Genomic DNA, 21,276 nt, shown 5'->3' on the forward strand with positions numbered 1-21,276 from the left:
ATCTTACTGCTTTCATGAACTTTAGATCTGCTTTTATTGGATGCATTTATAGAAGTCAGAAAAATTCGGCTTTTATAGGAAAAAAAATACTTTCATAGCTGTGGTTTTAATTTCACTGTTATAAAAGATATGTGTTGAAAGGTGTCTTTTTTGTAGTTTTCTTAAATTCTAACTATTCAGTACATTATATTGATTTTTAGCAGCTATTAAATACACCAAAGAAAATGTTCCTCCCCCTACACATTTCTCAAGCAAACATCCCTGACAATTACTGCTGGCTATAATCTGCCATAGATTCTCTACATGGTCTTTTGCCTTGGTCTAATACATTTGTCCTAAAAATCGTAAAATATAGCGGATAATCCATATCTCCTACACAGGAAATGAAAATGTTAAGGGGAAAAAAAACACAGCTTAAATTTTTATGAAACAGCTCTTCTCCAAAAATGTGGAGCTAAGACCACTTTTTCTTTCCTTTTTTTTTTATTCAGCTTATTTGCTATTTTTATCTAGTCAGTCACATTGACTGATGTTAAGGGTAGAAACTGGGATGAGGAGGGAAGATGTTTTGATTTTTGTTAGACCAAAAGATCAAGGTAATCATGATGGGAAACTGGAAAATGAGCTGGAGTCCCTTCTGTCTTGCACATTAATGGCAGGTTTGTTAACAAAATGACAAGCGCAAGGCTATCAGCACAACACGACTCTTTCAGTTCTGCTCTCAGACACATATGTGCAACTCCAGGCTCCAGTGATTCACATGAAACAGAAAACAGAGCTTGGCTTCAGGAGTCTGAGCTGCTGCTGACAATGTAAGACAGAAATTGTGCAACTAGACTTCAAGATCTGAAGCCAGCTTGCACATCTAGAAAATGGTAAATCCAGCTATAATATTTCTGAACAATATGTGGAGTCTTTTCCAAATCTCTGGAGCGGGAAGTGTATTTCCTCTGCCCTATTTATAAAGTATGTAGCACAAAAGGGGGCCCCAATCCCTGAACAAAGCCTCTAAACTAACAGTTGAATAATTAACGGAATTGAAAGTCAGCTTTCATAATGAGGTTATACCTACTGTATTTCATGGATGAAGCCACGTTCAAACTTCTTAGAATATACTTGGGTTTTTCCCTTTTCTTGTAGGAAAATTCAACCGACATAGAGCAAACGATGGGTTAACAATACCTCCAAAGCTGCTGATAGTGTAGTTATGTCCAGGTGTTTGCTAAAAGCTGTGGCACTAGAAGTAACATTACAGCACCCTAGACAACTTCAGAAGGTACAGCAACTCCAACATACTAATTGATAACAAGGAAATAAAAGAAATAAATCCAGTTTCTCTGTTGGTCAACTTCACTCTTTACATACAGGCTCCACATTCTGTGCCTAAAGACAGCACCTAAATTGTGATTTTTAAGCTTAATCTATACTCTGTCAACTGATAGAAGACAATGGTTGAGTAAACTATTGTAATGTAGTATTGCTTTAAAAGCTAATAGGTTGTAAAAGGTATATAAGTTCATAAACTTAAATCTCATTTAATGTTATTTTCCGAAGTAAATTAGCTGTCCAATAAAGCTGCTTTGATGTTCAGCACTGTTAAAAAGATCTTAACAATTACTTCATAAAGATCTAGAAAATATATTCTGAGTGTCATAAAAAGCTTCAACAATATTTAAGAACTGATTTAAAATAGCTTGACATAATTGGACATACACTAAAATATTTAATAACCAAACAAGCTTTTGAAACAAATCACAAAGCAACACTATTCTATCATGGCAACCCCAATTATTGCACAGGCTAGAAGAAAAGGTAAAAATATATGGACAGTAAGATAAAGCACTCTACCACATACATATTTTTGTCAAAAACTCCTGAAGTTGTGAAGACAGGCAGCATGAGAAAATAACGATAAAAATATATTAGTGTTACAAGCATAACCAGAGGTTCTGTCATAACTGCAAGGCACTATTTAGTGAAGCACCTTGAACACAGGCATAATTACTGCACTAGACTTTTCAATTTTATGTAATATAGGGATCCATCCTAAAAAAGACTTCTTAATCCCTTCTTCTAGCTTCCTTAAACATACTTTATACATTGCTGTGTATCATATCTAACTATTAGATAGAGGTGGAAACATGCATGTTCACCCAGGTAACATATATCTATTGAAAGCTAACTAAGAAGTCAGAACACTAGATTTCCACCAAATTATTCAAATTGCCTATTGAAATTTTTTTTTTTGGTAAGGCAAGTTAAATATTGTAATTTTTCACCCTGTAGCATTATCTGGATGGCAAGTAAATTCTGTTTCTCAGGTAGCCTTTTTCAAGACCATGTAAATATGTGCCATACACAGATTGCCGTTCATGAATAAACTTTCAGAAAACATTTGGAAATAATTTCAATTCTGCTCTCAGTAAAAACAAATGTAAACTAAACATTCCTCAGAAAAGGATTGCTTTCAACCCTGTCATGACTTCAGCTCTGAACAAAAGAATATGCATACCAAATCAAAAGTCACCTCTAATTTACTTAGGTAGTAAACTGACAGTTTTATACTACATCCATCATTGCTATGTCTGTGTACTCCTCCCCTGTAACTTGTGATCATAAAAAACCAATTCCTTTCTCATATAGAAAACCTTAAAGTATGTCCAGTTCATTTCAATCACTGGTACAAACTTTCTCTCTGAATCTAGCCCCGTATTCCTCCTCTGAGTTCTCCTTCACATAATTCCAAGCAATACAACCTCTAGCCTGCATTTGCAATTGCCTACATGCACTAACTTTCTGATCTCTGCTCTATGCAACTTTCACTTAACAGTGGTTTGTACCATGAAGGCTGAAGCATGGTAACCACAATTATGTCCGAAATTGCTACAAGACAGACTTTTTCAGACATAATTGCAAGTTGCGGCTTAAGTCTAGTTTAGTGGTCTTTTTTTAGTCTTAGTGACAGGTCACTGACCCAGCTCACTTTGTAATCAAGACCAATCCCAGTGGAACACAGGTCCTGGAGGGGGTACCTGCTTTATAGACCATAATGTAGACCCTAACAAAGATACAGTGTAGGAAGGTGTGCATATAGTCTTACTGCCAGCTGCTACAGAAGTTATTCTGTCTTATTTAAAACCATTCAATCATCCAGTCTCCATATTCCAGCAATTTCTGAGACTAGACCTGAACTTAAAATAGTCACTCTGAAAGAAACAAATGTCTGCAACAATGCCCATTATCAAGAAATGTAACGTTTGTAAAGCTGCATATATTTAAGAGAACCAGGATGGAGATGGTAAATACTACAAGAAAGGTCAAGATGTTACATCAATTGGAAACAAGGGTATCAGTTCTGAAAACACAGATGCAGAAAATATGTAGGTTTTTTGGTTCATTTTTAACTGCTAATTGAAAGAAGACCAAAATCAGAAAATATGATCTGTTACCATGATGACTGTATTTACTTAACCAAACTCAGGTTATCAATGGTCCTTTATGAAGTCTTCCAAGCAAACAAGCTATTATGGCGCTGTATTATAAAACTAAATGGAAAAATTCACTCCAAGACAATGATGTGCTTACCTTCACATGGATATTAGCTATAGGAGCACTGTCAGCACTTAAGGCAAAACATTAAGGAGGCAATTAGAGCAAAAAACATCTTCAGCATTATTGTTCTTACTAATTAGTAGTAGTCTACAGACACAAGAACATTAATAATAGCATGAACAGTCAATTTGTACCCTCAACTATCAGGAAAAATAAAACAACCAAAATCCATATTTTTGTCAAGAATTGAAACGTGTATTTAACAAGGTATCATCTACATTAGCAACCCCTTGGGGGTTTTAGCAAAACTGTTCAAATAATTAGGCATTCACTTCCATTTCACTTACTATTTTTTTAATCCTATACACAAAATCCTCTAAAGGCGTAGAAGGAATAGACCTGAATTTTCAAAACACAAAGTCATTCTGCATGCCCAGCCTGATAAAACTTGTAACAGCATTCTTTTCAAAAAATGCAACCATCCATCATAAATTAGTTAAATCGTTTTTATCTAGTTCAGTGCCCCAGATTACTCTTAGGGGAAGGACCAATTCTTCAAGCACTGATGTGAAGACTTAGGGAAGAGACAAAGACAGAACTTGAATGTGCATATACAGAGGTTTAGGTTCTTTGCCAAAGGGTAGGTACTTACCTTCCCACTGGCCAGTCAGCACCAGACTCCTGCTAATGACAATGTCAATCTCTCTGGCACCATATTCCACAGCTAGCTTTATTTCAGCCAGTTTGGTTTCTAGAGGAGTTTGTCCAGATGGAAACCCAGCAGCCACTAGCAATAAAGGGAATGCAGGCAGAAAGAAGAAAATGATTTATAAAGTGACCATACTTCTTTTATACCTACCATGACTCAAAAAATCTAAAGGCACCTCATCCTACCCTCTTCTCATTCAGAAGAAGCATTAGCTCTTCCCTTAATAACCAATGTCAAGCAAGATCCTAAGTGCATCTTGTGAAAAGGTCTCTTTCACACGCCTTTGATTTTTCCATAGCAGCCTACATAAGAAAGCACAATATGTATTGCTTCCAGCAGAACTGAGCAAACAAGGACTGAACTCATACATGAAGCAATACATACACTTTTAATTCTCGCCAATTCTTGTAAGTAGTATTTCAAGTTAAATCTTAGTAATATGTTTAACAGCTAAATCACAATATAGCAAAAATTGCCTTCAATGACATCTACTTAAGATTACATACAAAACCCAAAAGTAACTTTGGAAATGGAAAAAATAATGGCTTTGTCAGAAAACCTCTTTCTCTCTGACATATAAATGCATTTAGTACATATTTTTTCCCCTACACAACAATGAAACAACAGCAAAAAACCCCACCAGAAAACATGGATCTTAGAATTAAATACCTGATGTAACTTCAGAGTTAGTCCCTGCTTTGAGCAGGAGGTTGGACCAGATGACATCCAGAGCCCCCTTCTAACCTGCATAATTCTTTGATTCTACTTCCTGCTTACTGTAGATTCGGGACTTTTCTCTCGTGTGTGGTAACTGGAGAAAAGCTGGCACTATTAGATTTGTAAGTACAAGTCCTGAACCTGTGGACCACTCAACAGACAACAACATTGCCTCTGTACACAGCTTCATTGGATGCAGCTTGTAGGTTTATACTTAAAACTGAACAACTGATAGGGAAAACCCCCTTATATTAGAACTCGTATTGCAATATTATTATTGCTGTTGTTGTTATTATCATCTACTTAGTGTCTACTGATACTTTGTCCAGCACACTATCACAATTTCTTCTATTCAGGTGAGGAAGACACTGATGTATCTTAAGTATCAATTTGAAGAGCTTCCAGCAAAATGGGCTTGGTATTCCTGATAATCTTGAAGTTGAAAGAAAACAAAAGATTATACCAGAAGCGAATACTATTTTCTATATTATACTCTATTCCCTTCCTTCCACCTGCTGCCTTTTCACCTTACTCTATAAAACAAAAGCAAGTCCAAACATCTGGATTTTTCTACGTATTTTATAGCAGCAGAATATTTAATTGGATATTTCTAAATAAACCTTACCCGAAGCTACTGGTATGTTACAACCAGCAGCCTTAAGGGCATTAACAGCATCGGTGACTCTTGCAGGATATACACAAACCGCTCCAACAGTAATACCTGCAAAAGCAACAGGTCACTTTTTCATATATAGATTTGTACCTTCTCAAGTGCAATCCATATTACGAGCATGTGTGCATTGTTCTCACCTTCCACTTCTGCATTCTCACAAGGATCTTAAGCACCTACACTAGGGACGTCTGTTATATTGCTCAAACAGTTCAGGTAATTCTCCATATTGTTACCTCCCTCACGTTCCTTCACCTGGCCCTGGGACCAAGTCTGCATTAGCAGGAGTTAGAACACCAAGATTTTTATTGACAGATTCTCTGTTTAGAGCTAACATGTACAGTTAAGACATGCTTAGTCAGCAAATTACTGCAAGAGAAGCCACACCGCCAAGCTCTGTCATTACTTGTTGAGCCAGACTGAGCCCAGCAGCAACTGAGCTGTCTTTATGTTAATGCAGTCTTACTGCATTTCTAGTTAAAATACTCTTCTCAAAGTCTCAGATAATTGACCTCATATTTAATGCTTCAACTGTCTGAAGAGTTCATAAATCTAGGTTTTAAAAAAAGACTAATCTTTGGTATTTTATGTGTATGGCTTAAAACTAGAGGCCTGATCCCCCTTTTGGTTCTACATCATACGATGTCAATCAGTGGACCAATGTGCATGTAAAACTGACATATTTCAATAGTAAAAGCATGCCCCAAATGTCACTGGGATTTTCTTTTTGTAGATCATCATAAGGCCAACATGACATGACAAAAGTCAAATGGTATTCTCTGATACATCGTGGATTACATCTGGAAAAATTCAGAAATGCTGCTCAGATATAAAGAGGTTTTATTGATATCTATATTGCTCTGAAGTTTTATTATGTTCAGTCTTGGGTGTAACACTGGGATTTCAGATGGAGCCTGCTTGAGTAATGTCAAAAAAAGGTTTACTACTAGTTCTTATGGGCTGTCTTCCACCCCTTCAACTCTGTTGATTTAGCTGGGAAGTCTTTTGTGTGTGTGTGTGTATACATGAATATGCACACAATCACATGCACTCACTACAGAACTGATTCCTTGAAGTAGATGGGGCTGCAGAGATGCCTCCTATCTTAACTACTGAAACAAGCAGGTAATAGATAATGTTTTCTGATGGAAAAACAACACGCGTAGGACTGTGTAACGTATTTTTTCTGACATACAAAGCGGCTGGCTCAGTAGCTACGTACAGAAACAACAGCTAAGCATGAAATCCAAAGAAGTCACATGAATACCGCCCCTTTATCCAATTTACTAAGGACATCAGCACATTAACAGAATACTCAATTAGTTTCACCTTAGTGCACTGTTATTAAAAGACATACACTGAGGTTACACACTTCTGGCTTCTACATCAAATTTTCTCATTAGGTATCATAACTTACAATGTCATCCAAAGTCCATGCTTCAGTTCGGTTGCCAAACTAAGAAAGGAATTTTTTCTCCTTGTATTCCTATTTTAACTCAAAGGAATAGATACTTTGCACTTAGAACATAAGACAGTTGCTTTGAATAAGACCACATAGGACCTAGTTTGTTCCTTCAGGACTATCAGTTCTGCAGTGCTGTCTACCATAACTGCTTCCATTACAGGAAGAAGGGGCTATTTTTACACCTTTCTGAAAACTGAAAAATGAGGAAATGTAGATATTTTCTCTACAAAATACACACAACAAAACCTATCATACCTTTATCATGCATGTCCAAGGCTTTCAGCAGATCCTCTCTGATGGGATGCTTTGCTTTAAAACACAGTCTGTGAACATTTGAAGGAGTATCATCGCCTGAAAGAGTGGTAAGGTCTATGCAGGTGACAGCTTTCAGCAGCCAAGCAGCCTACAAAGGGAGTGAAGCAAGGAATATAGTATTTCAGTTTACACTTCCAAAGCCAAACTGACTTAGAAGATGCAGGAATCAGAAGCCTGGCTCTCACTCTAAGAATGAGAAAACGTAACATAACATGGAGGCTATGCAAAGAATGGTTTATGACAGATAGGGCTGGCAGATATTTGTTCATGTCTTGAGCAGTTATCTAATGGTACAGAAAGGATTTGGAATCTAAAGCCCACTCTCTCAGAAGCAAAGGAATAAATTCCAATTTTTGGTGCAAAAGCTAACTACCAAAGGGGACTCTGTAAGAATCAGAGAAACCTGGACAAAAAGCATCTTGTTTCAAATTTAATTCTATACAACAAAGATAAAAACATCACCTATGTGAGGAACCTCACTGCTATAATATGCTCCATTCTATACAGTATGTCTGTATCTTTAAGACTCGTATGCACGATAAATTATACACACGCTTCAAGAGAAGTACAGGTTTGCAGTTGCCACTAACCAGATGAGTCTACACACCAGCAATTTGCACACTTGCACATTTGCATGCTTCTCCTGCTGTGAGACTGAAACATGGAATCAGTGGGGGGTAAGAACCCAGACTTCTTAAAACTTAGGGTCTAGACTCCAGATGTTTCCACTTGCTTTTGTGTGAATCGGGAATAAAAAACATCTGTAATTATTTGGTGCAAAAAACAAAAGCAAGAGCTAAGTGACAAGGCTAAATCACTCTTTAGATGAAAATGCCACAGATTTTTACAAGACTTATTAATTGGAGAATGGAACAGAAGCACTATTACAAATTTTTTGTGCTTTTTTGCTGAACAAAATCTGAGCTTAAGATAGTATTCTGAAATACCTGTTGAAGGCCTTTACAGTGATGGCTTCGCTAAAAGCTGACATCTCTTAGTGGCCACTTCTTCAACAAGGGAAGAGTTTGCAGTGGCAAAGTCCATTTGAGTCCATAAAGTCCCTCTCTGACTGCTCTGCTCTGTGACACAATTTGTCAGTATAGGCAGCAAAACCTGTTGTTTCAGCATGGAGGTATTATTCTGCAATCTCAAGTGGCTGGCCAGCCTACAAACACTTCACACTTTGCTGATGGGAGTCTCCTTTCTGAACATGCAGTAAATATTACACAGAAAGCTGTTATGGGGTGACTGAACAGAGTAATAAACCGTTACTGGCCTCTGTTAGTCTAAGCTTGACTGCTTATTTCTAACTCATTTCTACTTTCAGCCTAAAATACTCCAAAAGGGTTTTTATCCTTCATTTGAGGGAATTTTTGTCTTATCTCTTATGACATGAATCATAAAGTCATCAAGACAAATGTAGTCAGAGAGTTCCAAGAACTGGCATGAACTTCATTTTTTTAAAAGGGTTTTTCAAATGTATATTTTGGGAAATGGCCTTCAAAATTTGAATCTGTGGTGCTACTTAGATTCAAACACATAAATGTTCAAAATCATCTCTGAAATAAACAGCACATGATTATCCTCCAATGACAGTGTGCAAATACAGGAGAGATGCTTCTGGCATTCTTCAAAGTAAAACCTTATTCGAGGAGCTCAGTACCAGTGTTACTACACAGAAGAGTGGAGAAGTGTAAGTAATAATTAAACATTTGACCTACAGCCATGTTGAGGGAGTGATATTAAATCCTTTTCTTCCCAATGATTCTTTGTAATCAAAGCCTGTGGTTCTCTTATTTCTTTTTTCTTTATATAGTAACTTTGGTCAAATCAGAAAACTTACTTTTTACACTACTGCATCTGCAGTATCTGAAGATAGCCAAGGTTATGGAATACTCTGGATTTTCTCACTGACACTATTTCCCAACCCAGAGTCACTGAACTACTAAACTTGGTATCAAGTGACTTTTTATGCATAAGAAACTCTTGAGAAATGCTGAGCTGGGTCTAACTTTCCTCAGTTTATTTCCATTTATTTAATCATAACATTCAAAGCACAAACTTTCAGGTTCATGTAACAGGCAGGACATTTTTTTCTATCACCTTCCAGTAGGATCTTACAGCTGCATCAAATTATCCCCAAACTGCCATCCGCAAGATCTATGTTCATTATGAACGCACCTTCATCCACCCCAGAATGGCTGCCTGACGTGCGAAGCTGAGGATACCAATGATTCTGAACAGATTTTTAAGAATTAAGTATAATTAAATGACTCCTGCTTTCTCCTACTATGTTGGACTGTTAAGACAGATCCTTGAGTGTCTCCTTCCTCCTGCTTCCACATTAACAGCTACTGTTGCAAGAAAACAACTTGTTTAGCACGCAGAGGGAAGGAATCATACACATTTCCTTGCAGAACTGCTGTTTGGTGAATGAAGAATCAACCTGACCTTTGGACACCAGTCACCACTCCACGGCTTAGATCTCACTGGGAGCTCCGGGTCTGCTCCACGACATTTCCCAGACCTTGCCCTTGTCTGAAGGCTGCCAAAGCACTTAAGGCACCCTGCAGCCAGCTCTGCCTGCCGTCCCCCCTCTCAGCGCTTCCCGTCCTGCCGCTGAGATGGCAGAAACCAGCACTCAGCTGTGCCTCGCCTGCTCTGCTCTGCAGCACGTCTTAGCTTACACTGCATACCTGATGGCTTTGCATTACGATTCTCATGTGCAGACTGGATAAACCAAAACGCACACCAGGCCAGTATCTGCCAGTTCTGCCAGGGGGGCAGTAACAGCAGAGGCTGACAGTAACTGCTAAAACATTAAACGTGTGTGTCCAGTGAATGCCAGACAGCCTTGAAGAAAAGTTAATTCGCACCCCTGGCTTTAGCAGTCTTACCTGAACCTGTTTTATACTGAGATGGACAATATCTGATAATTTACATTATCTCAAGAGTTGAGAAGTCAGCCTCCTTAACACTAGTAGCCTTAAGTAGCATTTTTTCTTTCCTTCTTTTTTTCTTCCTCTTTTTTTTTTTTTTTTTTTTTTTTTTTCCTTTCTCCCCCCGCAATGCCATAGCCAGTCAAGATTTCTGAGCTTTAGGTAAGAACTAGTTAAGCAAAGAAATCACACATGTTGGGGATGTTTAAGTAAAGAAAAATCATCCAGGTAGGTCAAACTTGACAGGGACCATGATCATATCTTACAGCATTAAAATTAAAAAATAAGAAGGCAGCGTGCAGAGAAGTCTGTCTGGGAAACAGAATAAATGTGTTGGGATAGTAATATAAAATTTAATCCACTCATGAATAAAGATGACTTAAATTCATTTGCGGTTTTGCCACTCATGAGTTATAAGGTTTTTAACTTGTTTGGATAAATACGTCACCTTATTCCATCCCATCATCATCAAATACAGATTATTAAAATAAGACATGGACAAGCACATCTTTTAAGTTTACATGCATCTTGAAAAAAATTCAATACTGCAGCCTGGAGAGACAGAGTGACTACTTTAAAAATACAGGAACAGAATGCATAAAAAGAGCACTTACTTGCCAATTACCTTTCACAGTTCTCCATTTTTTAATTTGTTCTGCATGCCTCACAACTGCAGGTCGATTCACATGCACTTTTGAGATCCAGCCAAGTTCTAGGGTGGGAAAAAAAGAAGAAAAAAAGTCTCATCTATTTCTTTGTTCTTTTAATATAGGGTGTGGGACTTCAGAAGAAAGTTCTAGCTTGGTTTGGGAACTCTGAAGAGCATGTTGTGCTTTTATGTTCTTTTCAGGGCTTGCATACTTATCACCATAATAGCATTAACTTCTGTCAGGGTACGATCTGTGAACTGGATGCTTCACACAACATGTTTTGTTTGCCATTACAACTGAATTAACTTACTGCTAACGAGAGACACTATGTTGCCAGTCCTGGACTATTAAGTTTATTATACATGTAGCACACAAAAAAACCCCACAAAACAGCCTTCTGTCATTGCTTGATGATTTCTTTCTTGATTCCAGAATATGGTGACATTTATTCGGTCCTTTGCTTGTCTGCTGGCACCCAGGATACAACAGCATTTTTGTGTGCATGAACCTTTGTTCACAGGAACTGTACCCCACAAGGTCACCGAAACCTCTGGACAGACCCTTGCATAACAAAGCATCTGGGTTGTTACCGTCCAGAGCTAATTGTACTGAATTTGCTTCTAGGGCCTGACTAACTGCAAGTTTCCAAAAGCACTGAATTCCTGGGCAACACACCTGTCTGGAAGCTGCGGAGAGGCATGCCTGCCTGAGAAGTGCTCACCTTGCCAAGCACCCCAGAGGACCCAGGGCAACATCTTCAACCTGTGAATTTCTTCAGATACCCACTGCAGACAGCCTGGCTCACAATTTCAACGAGTTTCAGTATCCATAAACAATAGCCAGTCCCAAAGAGAAGCAGATGCTCAACGTTTACTAAAATACTGAAACTGTCTAAAAACAGAAGCACCAAAAATTGGACACTGCTTAACAAAGGGCAACTGACTGATAAAGGAAACTGAGGGGTTGGGTTCTTGAAGTGCAATTTTGAATGTTAATAAACACAGACTGCTCACAGACGTACACAGGAAAAAGAAATGAGAGTATCTTTAAAATCTCTGATATCCCAAAACATAAACAATTCTTCTAAATACTGATCATATAAGCAATCCACAAAAATACTCTGAGAACAACATCAACAATCATTATCCACCAATCATCAGCAAATCACCACCATCGATCGTCTAATATTATCATCAGTTAAGGTCAGTATGTGGACATGGGTTTAGATACTAAGGAAAAATATTTCTGAGTGACTGAATTTATTAAGAGCATCTCACCTCTACAAGTCTTCTTCACTTCTGTATTAAACCTGCATTTCCCTTGAGCACATTGATTAAAAAAGGTTTAAAAAACTTCAAAAAAAGTCAACAACCAAAATCACTGATTTTGTACAGAAACCTTATCCTCAGATTTTTTTCTTCTTATTTTATAGCTTTAATAGCCAAAAAAAGTGCAGAACTAATATAGTAGCTAATGTATGTGTGAATACAAGTTTGTTTTCCTAATTAGACTTATAAAAAGCTCTGGAAAAAACAATTTAGGGCAAATATGACTCAGTGGAAATGCAAGACAAAGGTATGAAACACAGCTAAACGAGATCTTGTTCTGAGCACTGTAAGCCACCCTGCTACCACTTTCCTATTAACCACATACAAGTAATTTAGTGACCAGTACCTACAAGGTCAAAATGTTGGCCAAAAGCAGAAAAGGTAAAACAAAGAAGGAATTTCAAAGGAATCATAGGGAATTCAAGGATTTCTTTAAGAATTTAGCATCAGTCTCATTGTATGGCAACAAAGGGATGAGCTTGCAAAGTTGCAAACCACTTGAACAACAAACCCTCATTACTTCTTTCCACTTTCAAAGCTACAGCCTTGTCCATTCTGCCCCAAAAGCAATAAACTCAACCACCTTGTAGAAAGAAGGTGAGAAAATAAATTGCTACAAAACCTACGGCTACAACTTTCACTCTTTCTGAATATCAATAAATGCAAACCATACACACACAGACAGTTGAAATATAAGCTAGTGAAACCTCTATATCCTCTGCTTTAAGGCTGAGGCTCCTACATGATCATGAATCACTTCCCATGGGGTCACTATAGGCAATATTTGACAAAGTCCAAGGAGGAGGAAAATACAAATAAATAAAAAAATAAGTGAAGGAAACACAAACTCTGTGTTGTGATTCTCCTACTATGTGCCAAGTACTCAGGTAGAATCTTTTAATCATAAACCAATATATCAAGACAACTTTTGAACCCTGCTGGGTGCATGGTGACCTTTCAGCCCCTTTGAAAAACGTGATAAAATCAAAGAAAGTGGTTTAGATGAGGAACTCAGTTTCTCACTCTCTAATACGGATCCTTTCAGTTACTCTACTCTAACCTATCCTTTCTACATTATGAAAAACAACCAAGAAATCCGATAAGTAATTCATTTCTAAAAACTACAGCCTTCTATAGAAGAGTTTGAAAGAATATGAAGACAGTGTCCAGTCTTAGATACAAAAAATTCACGTTTCAGGTGAAAATTTAAGTGAAAGAACAGAAATTTCCCCATGACTAGGTTAACTCTTCATTACTTATTATTTGGAGAAGATTCAGTCTGATTCATCTTGTGCTGGACTTTGATAGAAACATACATACAGCTATTGTATCTGTCTCTACCTGACTTTTGAGCACAGCTTCTCAGAAGGTCTGAGTGATTTTTTCAGGAAATAGAGCACCGCACACTTGATTAGCTTAAAGGAAACAGTCAAGTATAATACCATTTGGAGAAAGAAGGGGGAAAAAAAAAAAAAAGGATAAAAGTAAATTAAGTAAATTCATAATCAATGGGAGAAAAGATGGGGAAGAACAGTGGAAGGGGAATAAGCTACTAGTTCTGCCTTGCCCAAAGATACCTGTGAAAGTTACCATATATCAGCTGATCAGCAAGAGATGATTGCAAGTTCTTTCAAAATATAATGAAATTTTCTGGCTTAAGCCTTTTACACAGTGTAACACATTTTACCTTCTATTTTCAATAACTGAAGACTAGTCATGAAGGTAGGGGACACATGACAACTCAGTAAGGTGTAATATCTAATTTTTGTGCCTGAGACGCAAGTTTGCTTGAAAGACCATAGAATTTGGATCTCCAAGTATTTTTTTTTTTAATGTGGGATATTGATCCACTGTGCACAGCATTGACAGAAAACTTTTTTAAATAAATTAAAATAATTTAAAAAAAAAATCAGAACTCCATCCTGTCTGTACAACTTAACGTGAGACATTATGCAGCTTACTAAAGGAAATAAAATGGTGTAATAAAAAACACACAGCAAAGAAGGACAAAGGTTCTTGTAATATGCAGCAGCAGATGGAGACTTCTATCTAACACAGACCTTTTATTCAAGCCCACTTCTCCATTAATTAAAGCTCTGGGCAAGTGAAAACAAATATGTCTCAGGATAATTCTCTCTAAATAGACTTTCAAAGTTTGCCATGTGAGGTCTCACCAAATCTTTAAATGTAAGTGTCTCTTATTCAGAAAAATCACTCACAATTCCAGGTTGTTTTTTTTCTTTTCATTAAAAATCAGAATAAAACCATTATTTGAAATAGAACTGACTGCCTTTGGATTCTCCCCCCCCCCCCCCACTCACTCCCCCAAGCTTTATGATTTAGTATCTGGCTAAGGAAAACTATATTTAATTAGGCTCATTAACCTTGCAGTGTGAACACGTCTTTTTTTTTTTTTTTTTTTAAATAAGTCATCTGGTAGTCATCTGCAGAGTCATGTGGCTTCAGGGATAAAAGTAATTAAAGCAGTTACACTATAGCTAATTAGCCAATATTCTGTAATCACTCTTCAAGTTTACTTTTTTCTCTGAAGACATTTGAAAAAATCATATTCAAAACCTTAACAGGAAATTCATCTCCTCTCTTTGAAGAACATGAATCCAAAAATACCAAGCATTTCCTCATAAAACAATAAATAAAACCACTTCATTAGTATAATTACATAAATATCTAAGATACCTAACACATTCCTCATAAAACAGACTAAGCTTTTCAGAAGCTTTAAAAAAAAATGTGTAGATGGCATCCCTTCAGATGGTGAAACAGAAAGCTCAAGAATGCCTGAGGCTGTAGTTTCACATGCATTTTAAGGCAGCACTGTCCCCAAAAGAAGCTGCCCCCCTAACTGGTTATTTCCCCCTCTGTGCCAAAAACAGCATGTGTGCTTCTGCTCTTACCATGAACACATGATAAAATGGGTAAGGGAAGCGATGAAAGCTGTTATTTCTGGAGAAGCAAGTGAAACTGCATCCTGAACCTTTAGTGGAGAAATGAGGTATTCAGCTGGACACAGGCTGACCCCAGCTGGCCATGCATAGCCAAGCAAAGCCACTGAAGAAAGAGAAAAGGCTTCAGGATCAGGTCTTCTTACAGTTATCTTACCATGTAAGCTGTTTAGAGGTTTGGTGGTTATTCAGTTTCCTCAAGACAGAAGCTGTTGTTATTTTTTCATAGTGACTCTTGCTATGGACCTACTTTCTTTTCAGATGGGTCCTCCTTACATAGAGAAGTTCTACCTCCAAGCTATCAGCATTCAGGTACTCAAAGCAAGACACCAAGGCACGAGCCCCGAACTAGAAATCAGCTCTACTATCTTGGGATATTAGTGAAATCACACAATGTTGACCATGCATCACATGAAATGGATCAGGATATCCTCCAGAGCACTCTGAAAACCGCTGACAAGCCTTTCCTCAGAAAGCGAGCTGCAAAACAACAGGAGCTTGGTTTTCTGCAGGTCCAAGAACTCTGCTGTTCCCTCTCCTCTCCCCTGGCTCCAGAGACCTCTCTTAACCCCAATAACCCAGCTGTCCTGTTACGGTCCTTACAACCATGGAGTAAAACACGACATTTGTTACTTGCATAAAGCCCCCCCAAAAAGATGTAATGAAAAGTCATGTAATTGTTGAGCTGTGCCTGCCTTTCCCTCAACAGAGGGATTAATTCGGTCACTCCACCCAGTGACTTACTTAATTCTGAGACATCTAGCTGGCCTTCAAATTTGATTAAAATTATCCAGCAGATTCAAAAGGTGTTAGAAAGGAACACTGAAAAAACAGAGCCACAGTACCAGCTAAAACCAGCTATTAATATATTAGAACAGAATTATGCTGTCTTGAAAAGAGATGCAAGACTTCATTATCTAAATGCCACTTACCAACAGGCTAGCTCTCACATGTAAATGGCTCAGAAATACCAACTATAATTAAAAATATCAATTGAAATATAATGAATATATTTCTGGCCCTTCAACTAGAAGGGCTGAGCAACATGGATAGATTTTTTTTTTTTTTAGAATACAAGAACATACTTTGCAAAACAACTGTAACTAATTATTCATTACTCATAATACATATATATATATACACACACATACACGTACATAGACACACAGAGGTAAAAAAACATAATCATAGAGTAATTTGGGTTGGAAGGTCTCTGAAGGTCATTTGTGCAGCCTCCTGCGCAAAGCAGGGTCAGCTCTGAGTCCAGACCAGGATGCTGAGGGCTTTATTCTGTTGGATTTTCAGAGTCCCCAAGGATGGAGACTGCACAGTCTCTCTGGGCAACCTGCCCCATAACCTGACTGTCCTGCATGAAGAAGTTTTTCCTTATATCCAGTATGAACTTCTCTGACTCAAGACAAGCCCGCTGTGTTGCTTCATCCCATCTTGCAATGCTATGAAAAGCCTGGCTCTGCTTTCTTGATACACGCCCCATAGGGATGAGCAGGCTGCTGTTAGGACCCCTGGAGCCATCGCTTCCCCAGCCCAGCTCCCTCAGCCTCTCCTCACAGGGCGGGTGCTCCGGCCCCTGACCATCTCGGTGGCACCTCTGCTGAACTTCTGACAGTTTGTTGATCTCTTTCTGCTATTAGGGAGCAACAAAACTGAAGAGCCTTCCAGATACGGCCTAGCAAGCGCTGAGCTCCTGGCCGTGTCCCCGTCGGGACGGCCCGGGAGGCCGCTGGCCGTCGCTGCCCCCCAGGCCCCGGGGCCTTTCGGCAGAGCTGCTCCCCAGGCAGGCAGGGCCCAGCCTCTGTGGCTGCCGGGGCTCGTCCTCCCCCCGGGGCAGGGCGCTGCCTTCGGCCCGGCTTGATATCACTGAACTCCTACTGACCCATTTCCCCACCAGTCTGGGTCCCTTTGAATGACCTGGATAATTTAGTGTCATCTGCAAACTCTATAAGCAAGCAGTCCATCGCCTCTTCCAGGTCACTGAAGAAAATGTTAAACGGAATGGGTCCCAGGTTATACCCCTACATTACCTTACTTGGTACCGGCCTCAAAGTAGGCTATGACCTATTGACCGTCACCTTCTCAGCCCAAACATCCAACCAGGTTTTTAAGCATTTCAGTATCCGCCCATCCAAGTGTCCCAACTTGGATATGAAATATTGCAAAAGACAGCGTCAAAAGCCTTGCTAAAGTTGAAGTAAATGACATCCACTGCTCTCCCCTTGTCAACATATCCAGTCATTTTACTACGGAAGGCAATTAGGTTGGTCAGGCATGATTTACTCTTTTACCAGTACAATAAATGATGAAACTATGTGACTGGCAATCAACTCCACTGTTGCTTCGCCATGTGACCTTGTGTTATTGTTCAGGCCATTCCCCGCTCTAATCACCCTACTGAGTGGCCTGAAGAAAGACTTGCATCTAGGCACAAGTTCAGGCTCCACACAAACAAGCTGTGTTATCTGCTTGGTTTTAAACTTCCTACTTGCCATTTTCTGCCTCTACCAAAGGTTACTGAGCACCTGTCTTTCTCCATGACTTCTGAAGCTGTTGCATCAAAATTCCATCTGCAGGGAACAGAAAACCCACGTGGCATCCCCCCAGTTAAACCGAAGGAGTATGCTACTAGCTTACACTACAAAACAGATGCTCACTGATGCGTTTCACTTTTTGTTATGAAGTGGTGTTAAAAAGTTGTATTTGATGCTTTTCTGAAACATGACAAAACATGAAGCACGTGGTCCGTTACACTCCAGCATTCTTGTGAGCAGAGCAGGACAGGCAGATCCCTTTAAGCCCCTGCAGGCACCATGATGAATCCCAGTACCGAAAAATGGCTCCACAAACAGTCCCTGCGGAATGACAAACCTGTAGAATTCCTTAACCACCTTCTTGACACAATTGTCTGATGGCAAATGTATCAGTGTATTAGAATAGTTGCCCTCGGATTAGCTCATGCAAATCAGGTCTTTTTATCGGCATTAGATGCACCTGTTCTTTATTCCAAGTAAATACCTCTACTAAGGAACAATAAGACAGACAGATAGGAAGAATGAAAGCACTAACTAAGGGCTTTTAGAAGAATGTATTTATTTTACAAAAAAAAAAAAAAAAATCACATGGGAAAGCATTACATGCCATGGTTTGAGAAGAGTTTGGCTTGTCATTGATAAACAAATATATGCTTTCTAATGGCAGCATCAGAAATTTGCTTAAATAATGACATTACGTAGCAAGCACAGAAATAGCTGAGATAGAAGAAAGGACTCAAATAATATATATTTTAATTAAAAGATATTTTACCACTAGGTGTCCCTGTTAGAAACCTATAATCCTACACAATGCTCTGAGATAAAGGGCAAATCATTTAAATTACTGTTAAAGCTGCTGGCACAAGCTGGCAAAACCTTCAAAAGCCAAAGCACCTAAGTCTCAGAAGACGTGTGTATTGCCAGAGACCATGAAAGATAGAGGCAAAGGTTTAACATGTCCTTTTTGCGTACTGCTACCACCAAAGGTACAGCACTAAGATTCAGTGACTTAGTTAGATACAGCACTTAATGTATTTCAGATGTGTATTTAGTGGGAGAGCAAATGGCAGGGAGATTCAGTTCTCCCTTTAAAGCACCCAGCATAAGGCAGTTGTTAGAAACAGCTACAGCATTTCTAGTGCCACTTAATACAAATGCAGTCATGGCCACACCGTTCCCCTACGACGCCTGCCCTGCACATCTAACCCAGCTCATTTTGACTGCAACTGACTGAAACAAATATCACTGTGAAGGGATGGCAAGTACCTGTGGATAAGGTGAGGGTAGTGACCTTTCCAGGTAAATCAGTTGCAGCTGGAAGAAGCCACATGGTGCAGGCCTGAAGATATCCATCCCTCTGTGCTTGCCTTTAATAATCCTGAACATTAGTTGACCCTGCCTCTTGGACAGGGGAGGGCTACTTACAGAAGAGAAAAGACTTCTAGTAAATATTTGGAACATATTCAAAAATTGTTTTAGCGGGTGAAAAAACCCAATTATTATGTTGTGCTGGTCAGCCGCATATTGAATACTTTTCCTTTGACTAGAGTTGTGTATCAAGATCCGGCCAAATGTTAGTGAGGTCACCTGTCTCTTCCAACAGTTTCCCACTTGGCAGCATGGCATGCCTCTGACAGAGGATGACTGTTTGCTAAGTACTGAACTGACTTCACATAAAGTTTCTGGAATCCCCACACATACTGACAATTAGTTCTAAGATTAAAATTACAGTAATAAAAAGCACAAAACAGCTAGTTTAAAGTAACTTTAAAGTAAGCCTTTACAAACTTCCATGATAGCTTTTTTCTTAACAGCCACTGAAGTTTTGGCATTACATTATTAACATGTTTGTTTCAGCAAAATGATGCTGTTTGGATGGCTAAAACTGAAACTCAGTTGTCCCTACAAGTAGTCCATGAATAAGCAAATCAGAAAGCAATTCAACATCTCACTTTTAAAAGTTACATCATGCCAGCAATTTCAGTGAATGAAAACGCAGTCAACCCTTAGTTGTCCACAGGCTAATTGTTTAAATTGCATGTTAGCTCTGTAAAAATGCCCATGCTTGTGCTAGAGACAGGAGCATTGCCACAGACACTCTGCAGTACAGCTCCCGAACTCTGCTCGTGCTAACTTTGAGATCTCCCTGTTCTACACCTGCTGTTCTTTGCTTCCCACCTTTATGATGCCACTCCTGTACCTCCTCTGCCCTACTGTCCATCTACTCACATTGACCAAATTATCCTACCTTTAAGGGCAGACTGTAGGAAGGCTAATCACCTTAATTCATTCCACCACTGCAGTTAGGTTTTGCTGGTTGAAGTCAGGAGGATGGAGCCCTTTCTCCTTCCCTACCCCCAGCAATCCTCAGAAGAGCTCCAAGCTGGGAGGTGGCAGAGAAACCCTTTCTTGGCTCCTCTCTGCCTCACCCGAGGCACAGCCACCTTTTGGGCCTGGAGACACCTGGAAAATTCTTATCGGTCTTCAGAAAGCAAGAAACAAGGAGAACAGTAAGTCCCGAGTTTGCAAATCAAAATCCAAATAACAAAGTGTTTTGAACCTCTTGGGGAGAGGGGAGGAGGTTTATTCAGTCAGAAATAAATTCAGAGAACCATAAAGGTACGGAAGCCGGAACCGGGCCCCGCTTTGTGACAGGAGGGGGGCTGCCGAGAGCAGCAGCGCCGGCCGCCCCGCAGCCCGGGGCCGCTCCAGCCGAGGCCGTGCGTGACGGACAACCCTCAGCTTCTTGTTTGACCCGGCGTACGGAAAGGAAAGCAAGCCTCCCGCAGGCCTCTCGGTTGTATGTCACGAGTATACGTTAAAGGATCTAAAGGCGCCGTAAGTCTCTTTCTACTTCGCCTTCTCGGAAACACCCGGTTCTGCAGCAGCGGGGCTCGTACGCGCTGCCCTGGGCCAGTCGCGGGGAGGCCGGCCCCGCAGCCGGGCGCTCCCCGGCACCTTCCCGCCCGGTCCCAGGCCGAGCGGCCCTGCCCCCGCCGCGCTCCCCAGTTACGCCGCCTGGGGAACCCCCGGCTCCGCCGCGAACGCCTCTCGCCGGAGGAGCCGGGGCCGGGGCCCGCCGCCCCGGCCCTCCCCCGCAGGCCGCCGCCCCTTACCCAGCTCGGTGCCCGGGTTCCGGCCCGCCATGGCCCGCGCTGCCGGCGGCTCCCCGGCCCCGCTGGCGGACCCGGGCGGGGCGGGCAGACTTGGCCCGCCCCGCCCCGCCCGGGCAGGCCCCAGCCCCCGGGCCCAGCCTGCCCCCTCCGCCCGCAGCTGCCACGCAGTAAGCGACCACTACGCTTCTGGAAGGGGAATTTCTAAGATGTTCTCTTTCCTCAGTGGAAAATAACGCCTAACTTGCTGTCTTGATAACGAATCCAGGTAGCTTTCAGTGTCTGCGAGTTGAATCTCCAGGTATAAAA

At 40.2% G+C, this 21,276-nt stretch overlaps 1 protein-coding gene across 2 annotated transcripts in view; it reads right to left on the bottom strand.

Annotated features, from left to right (window-relative positions):
- Window positions 1-21,072, bottom strand: part of DERA (deoxyribose-phosphate aldolase) — a 58,032-nt gene extending 36,960 nt beyond the window's left edge. For both annotated transcript variants that reach the window (XM_042795319.1, XM_042795318.1), the window contains exons 1-5: window positions 20,971-21,072; window positions 10,982-11,079; window positions 7,369-7,516; window positions 5,604-5,699; window positions 4,205-4,339 (exon numbers count right to left, since the gene is read on the bottom strand). In XM_042795319.1, coding sequence (XP_042651253.1) covers window positions 4,205-4,339; window positions 5,604-5,699; window positions 7,369-7,516; window positions 10,982-11,079; window positions 20,971-21,001 — 508 coding nt within the window. In that variant the 5' untranslated portion in view covers window positions 21,002-21,072. The remainder of the gene's footprint in view (window positions 1-4,204; window positions 4,340-5,603; window positions 5,700-7,368; window positions 7,517-10,981; window positions 11,080-20,970) is intronic.
- Window positions 21,073-21,276: the final 204 nt, after the last annotated feature.

This window comes from Tyto alba, unplaced genomic scaffold (assembly GCF_018691265.1).
Source record: "Tyto alba isolate M040663 unplaced genomic scaffold, T.alba_DEE_v4.0 Super-Scaffold_21, whole genome shotgun sequence".
In the NCBI taxonomy this organism is placed as follows: Eukaryota; Metazoa; Chordata; class Aves; order Strigiformes; family Tytonidae; genus Tyto; species Tyto alba.